The following is a 6,456-nucleotide window of genomic DNA, read 5'->3' as shown; positions in this document are numbered from 1 at the left end:
ACTGGCCCAAGATCACCAGCTAGCTTCATGCCTAAAGCAGGACCAGAACTCACAGTCTCCTGATTTTTAACCTGGTGTTTTAACCAATAAACCCAACTGGCTGTCTATATACTTAACTGCAGCTGTGCAAATAAGGCAATAATTGAGCAGAAGAATGAGAAAGATTCACAAACATGGACTGGAGAGATTTGCCCAGACAGTATCTATAAGATGTCTGTCAAAGACAAAGCAATTATCTTCTCCAAAACTGGAAACAGCACCTGCAGGCTTACTAATCATCATTCGATTTTTGAGATTTGAAGCTCAGATCCAAAGAGTATTGATTAATTTTAACACTACAGTTCATCCAATATCAGTGATCACATCTTTATTAGTGCAGCAAAAACCCTAGTTATTCTGTTAGAAAATTCTAAATTTGAATTCAATCCAATGTAAATTTGTGCTTACATGTACTCTATTATATGGCTTATGGGATGCCAAATATTTAGCTCTACTCACTCCACATTCTATGTACTATTTGAATTCAATGGAGGACCCCAGAGTACTAAAAGAAACTAAGGGCTTTTCTGCACGGTAGCCTTAAGCTGCTTGGCTCCTGTCTAGAAATAAGCCAGTTTAAGAAATCCCTTTCTAGATTTCAATCTCCTTTCTTCACTTTTGCCACAATAATGTCCTGGTTTATTGTATGGACCGGGCCTACCACAACCTGTGATTCTCCTGCATCTTTACCTCTTCTACTCATGCATGAAAAAGCAATTGTGAATTGCTTTCTTTGGTTTAAGGATATGTGATTTCCCTTGATAGACCTTTTGTATAAGTACCTTGCCATTGACTCCCCCTCATATTTAACACTTTCCATTGGTAGAAAAGAAAACACACAACAGTACAGGAGTCCTCAACTTACAACAGTTCATTTAGTGACCATTCAAAGTTACAACAGCACTGAAAATGTGACTTATGGTCATTTTTCACACTTACGAATGGTGTAGCATCCCCAAGGTCACATGATCAAAATTTGGATGCTTGGCAACTGGTTCATATTTATGATGGTTATAGTGTCTCAGCTCATGTGATCCCTTTTTGTGATCTTCTGATAAGCAAAGTCAATGCTAAAGTTCACTTAACAACCATATTACTAATTTAACAACTGCAGTGATTCACTTAACAACTGTGGCAAGAAAGACTGTAAAATGGGGTAAAACTGATGTTTGACATTAACAAATGTCTCACTTAGCAACATAAATTTGGGGTTCAGTTGTCCTAAATCAAGGACTACCTGTATTGACATGGTCTGCTATGTAGAGTTGAAGAAGAAAGTGACAGAACTTTTATCAATTTCACAAGATTAAAAAGGAGAGAAAGGAAGTCTGGGTTTTCATATTCCATCAAAGATTTAAAATGAAAAAAAGGAGGGGAAACCCTAGTCTTTCACTGTCTCACTGGTGAATTTGTTACAAAAAATAAATCATGAAGGACTATTCTCGGGGGTGAAATCCACACATCTTAAAGTTGCCAAGCCTGAGAAACACTGATGAGGAGTAGTGCTCAGTGCCCAGAGCGGAGCGGGCATTCCAGTAGCAACAGTCAATTGCTATGAAAGTGCTCATCTACCATGAAAAAAAAATGAAGCAGAGCAAAGGCTCCAGACATCACCACTTGAACAGACATAAGTACTGTAGGAAAACAGCACTTTCAATCCTTAGCAGGGTGACATCATGAATTCCTGCTGGGAAATAGTTAGTGGTCTGTACTCACGTTGGGACAAGGTGGTTGTACAGATTAGCCCAAAGAAATCAATAACAACTTTATACTTTTCGGGATCTCTTTCCCTTCACCAACCCCCTTCAGTCATTTAAAATCAAAACTTATAGGAAAAGATCATTAGAGACCCACATCTACACATTCATTCTGCTACTTTCACTAGAGTCTGAACATAGAAACGTCTACACCTTATTTCACCTTCTCAGATTTGGGCAGTTGTATGCAAGGACTGGATGTCTAAATGAGGATGCTGAGGACAGGGCCACATGCCTAACTCCAGCTGCCCTCCCTCCGTCTTTTTCATCCATTCTGAAAACCTGATCCAAATTCTATTGGTTGTTGTTCTGACTTTTCAGACCCTTGTTTATATGAATCGGCTGTAAAATCTTTTTGTGGCAACACTGGCCATTTTTGCAACAGGCTGCAGGCAGAGTCACAATCCCTGATTGTCCAAAGAGACTGCCCAGCCACTGGGTGAGAGGTGAGAAGGCTTACGCAAGGTTGCATAACTCAGTGGACAGAAATAGAATGCAGATCCATGGAATAAAGTCTTAGACCCATGCCCTTGTACAAAAAGGGAACCGACGCCTAAACATGCTAAACCCACGTTCATTAAAAAAAGGGGAAAAAAGAGAGGGATGCTTACCTTTCACCTGGATGAATCAAGTTGCATGTTTGAAGAAAGGACTGAAAGCTCTCTGGAGGACTGGCTGACTTTCACCAGCTTTGGATTCTAAATGTGCTCCTTTAATCAAAATAACTGGCTCTTAACACTGAGAACTCCAACAGTAGCTAGGGAGGCTTACATTCAGATTCCCCTCAGCACATAACTCAGTGACTTGGACCACCATTGGCCTCTCTGCTTGTCAAAAATGGAGTAGAAGGGCCTTGGAAAAGAAGGGATAAAGCTGAAAGATGTGCATATGCATTACATCCACAAGTGCAAGTAGAGGCTGACTATAGAATCAAGAAGCAAATGTGGCAAACCCCACGCGTTTGATTCATTAGAGAAAAGCTAATTCAGTGCTGTTGGCCGCCACGGAAATTCTGCCAAAGTAACTCTACTTCAGGGGTAGTCAACCTTAGCTCTTTTATGACTCGTGGACTTCAACTCCCAGAATTCCTGGGAGTTGAAGTCCACGAGTCATAAAAGAGCCAAGGTTGACTACCCCTGCTCTACTTGTACATCACAAGGGTGCTCTGAGTGTAAAACCAAAATGTACCTTGTATGTACATTTCCCTTTTCTCCATAGTGATGTGTGTAATATAATTGGACAAAATTCTGTCTTCTCAAGACAAAAGGCTGTCAAAAAAAAAGATAGGCCAAAAAAACCCCCACATTATCCTCTCCATTCAACTGTGAGATGGAAGCGAAGTGGTAATAACCAAGGAATATCTGTATCCCTCTTGTAGTAAGATCAGCATTTAGATCAGTGGTTTTCAAACTTGGCTTTTTTAAGTTGTGTAGAATTCAACTCCCAGAATTCTCTGACAAGAATGCCGATTATGGAATTCTGGGAATTAGAAGACCACACGTCTTAAGAGTTGCCAGGTTTGAAAATCACTACCTAAATAGTCTTATCACAGTAGCCAACCTGAATCCTTCAAATGGAACTTAAGAAAAACTAACCACTGGAATGGCTTGCCTTCAGAAGTTGTAGGTGCTCTCATCACTGGAGGTTTTTAAAAAGACATTAGACCAGGGGTAGTCAACCTTGGCTCTTTTATGACTCGTGGACTTCAACTCCCAGAATTCCTGAGCCAGCACAGCTGGCTCAGGAATTCTGAGAGTTGAAGTCCACGAGTCATAAAAGAGCCAAGATTGACTACCCCTGCATTAGACAATCATTTGTCCAAAATGGTATAGGATCTCCTGCTTGAGCAGGGGGTTGGATTAGACCTCCAAGGTCCTTTCCAACTCTTTTAGTCTGTAAAGTGCTATAGTGGTTTCCAGGACTTCATTCTTCAGCAATTGGCATTTAGAGGCAAACTGTTTTGTGGGTCATCTGGCCAAGCATCCATTAGCAACTTTCTATACTACACTGTGTCTAATCTTCTTTTAAAGCCACGTTAAAATCGAATCCCTAGTCTTGTCTCTCGAAAATCAGGGAACCTTGCTTTGCTGTAGTGGCGCAAACGTCAATTGATGAGACTTAGAATTATGGCCCCGCTCAATTTTAAGTTAGTTATTTCGTTTTGTTACGTTGCTCAGTGGGTAATTTGGAGGAGACTTAAGCGTTACAGGCAAATTCCGTAACGCCAAAATTCCCCTTCTCACTTCCAGTGGGGTTGTGCTCGGGACCGCGTGCAGCGAGTTCACCCTAACTTCACTGGTAAAGGCCGCCTGCACAGATGCTACGTGACTCTCTCCAGGTTGATAAATGAACGTGATTTATTGCTGCTGCCTGCGTGCTTTGGACTCCCTTCCCCACCGCGTCTCCTGGGGGCTAGCGACCACCTCCGCCTGCGATGCCCTTTGCCAGCATTTCCAGACCAGGAGGCTCTGCTTCTGGCCAATGGCTGTAGGATCGCGGCGTGCTCGGCGCATGGGCAGTCCCATTGGCCAGCAGCCTTGCAGGCACGAAGCCAAGCGGTCGGCCCGAGCAGGGGCGGGGCCTCGAGCAAGCATGGGACTATAAAGCAGGGAGGCGAGTTTACTGGAGGGAAAATATTCGAGTTGGCGCTTCTGCACGGAATCCAAAGGGGCGCTCCGAATTCAACGGCCGGTCAAAGCTCCGAGCGAGGCAGACGTGCTCTTAGAGGTAAGGCCGGCGGACGTTTTATTATTATTATTATTATTATTATTATTTTCTTTTGATCGTCCAAACTACAGTGCTGGTTTAGAACCGAGCTGTGGTTTATTTGAAGGCACTGATTTCATGGGAGGGATTCGTGGGGGTTGTATTGGACAGAAGGGCTGCTATTGTTTTTGGTTTTTGGAAAAAAAAAGGCTTAATGGTTTTGAATTCACGCTGTTACATTTGATTGGCCACCTAAGGAGAATTATACTTGGACTGTCTGTATTAGAAATGCATCTATTGTAGTAGTAAATGTAGCCTTTTCATACAGAATAACAGTTGGAAGGGACCTTGGAGGTCTTCTAGTCCAGCCCCGTGGTCAGGCAGGAAAAACTATACCATTTCAGACAAATGCTTGTCTAATCTCTTCTTAAAAACTTAGTGTTGGAGCATTCACAAATTCTGTAGGCAAGCTGCATAATGAGGTTCTGTAAGCTGCCAAGCCTCTGTTGGGAAAAACTGTTCTTTCAGAGTAGCATGGTCTAGAGCAGGGGTCTCCAACCCCCAATCCATGGACCGGTACTGTGGCATGCCAGCAACTGGTCTGCACAAACAAGCAAGCAAAGCCCCATCTGTGGGATACAGGCAGCACACAAAACCATGCACTCTCCAGTCCATGGAAAAACCTCTCTATGGAATCAGTCCCTGGTGCCCAAAAGGTTGGGGAGCTCTGGCCTAGAGATCAAAGGGATTTTTTTACAAGTTAAGCTGTAGCTTGACCTATATTTCTCATTTGTTTCTCCATCTAGGTGTTTCCAAGTGGCTGAACTATGGAGACAATGCAAGAGCTGATCCCATTTGCGAAAGAGATGCTGAGCCAGAAGCCCAATGGGAAAATGGTCAAGCTGTACATGCTGGGCAGCATGCTGGCCTTCTTTGGGGTGGTTATTGGCTTGGTAGAGACTGTCTGCAGTCCTTTCACCTCTGAAGGGAAGCTGGAGGAAGAGGAGGAGGAAGAGGAGGATGAGAAAAAGAAAAGGCCTGCTCTGCCACTGACAAAAAGAGAGGAGAAGGTGGAGGTTGTGGCTCAGAAACAGGAGGACATGATCCAGGAAAAAGGAAAACAGGTGCTGGCTTTAAGGAACTCTGTGAACAGGCAACATGCCTCATAAGAAGACTGTTCTTTGTGGAATGAAATGATGGTGATCTGCAGTATATAGGACATTTGTCCCTTCTTAAGGGGCAGATTCCCAAATAATGCCTTTGTGAAGGAACATCTCTGGTGAAAGACTGCCAGTTGAAAAAGACTATTAACAAAGTTTTATTTTGCTGCTGTGCAGCAGTTGAACAACACTGCCATTTAAAGTCTTATATACCTGTTCTTTTGGTACGAAAATGCAAAGCTCTGTTGTATCTTATCCCTGCCTATGTGGGATTTATTTTTTACTAATGTCTATGTGTTTTACAAATATTTTGCATTTTAAATAAACCATTTTATACCTGACACATGCTGGTGTGGACCTCTTGAATGGGGAGGGAGAGCTCTCTGAAGAGCATTAAAAGGGTTTTTTCTGTTTTGTGTTCTAGATTAAGCAAAGCTGACTTGCTCTTTGGGGGAAAATATTAAAATGAGGGGCATTTGTTTATTACTTTTCTTTACAAATAATTTCACTAACGGCAAGGAACAACTTTTGAAAGGAAAAAATCTAGGATTAAAATTTAGGCCTATAAGTATCAAAATCTGAGGTCAGCTTTCTGAATTAAAAACTATTTTTCAGTATCTGGTTGATAATTTACAAATAAGAAAATGTGAATATGGGGAGAAAGAAAATTAGAGGATCCAGATGGCCACCTTTGCTTGTAATACACTTGCAAATGCACAAAAATGGAAGGATCAGATATTCAATGGTGAAGATACAGTAAAAGTATGCCTATTCTACAGAAAGGAATCTAGAAG

General features: G+C 42.1%; 1 protein-coding gene across 1 annotated transcript; it reads left to right on the top strand.

Annotated features, from left to right (window-relative positions):
* Nucleotides 1–4,425: 4,425 nt before the first annotated feature.
* G0S2 (G0/G1 switch 2) lies at nucleotides 4,426–5,984 on the top strand. The gene is made up of 2 exons (XM_015819498.2): nucleotides 4,426–4,523; nucleotides 5,309–5,984. The coding sequence occupies exon 2, from the start codon at nucleotides 5,330–5,332 to the stop codon at nucleotides 5,669–5,671; it is 342 nt and encodes a 113-aa protein (XP_015674984.1). The 5' UTR covers nucleotides 4,426–4,523; nucleotides 5,309–5,329; the 3' UTR covers nucleotides 5,672–5,984.
* The last annotated feature ends 472 nt before the right edge of the window (nucleotides 5,985–6,456 follow it).

This window comes from Protobothrops mucrosquamatus, unplaced genomic scaffold (assembly GCF_001527695.2).
Source record: "Protobothrops mucrosquamatus isolate PMUCROS unplaced genomic scaffold, P.Mucros_1.0 scaffold939, whole genome shotgun sequence".
In the NCBI taxonomy this organism is placed as follows: domain Eukaryota; kingdom Metazoa; phylum Chordata; class Lepidosauria; order Squamata; family Viperidae; genus Protobothrops; species Protobothrops mucrosquamatus.
This window is presented reverse-complemented; position numbering and strand designations above follow the sequence as displayed.

Coding starts and splice junctions, on each gene's coding strand:
- G0S2 (XM_015819498.2), top strand. CDS start 5,330: ATGGAGACAATGCAAGAGCTGATCCCATTTGCGAAAGAGATGCTGAGC.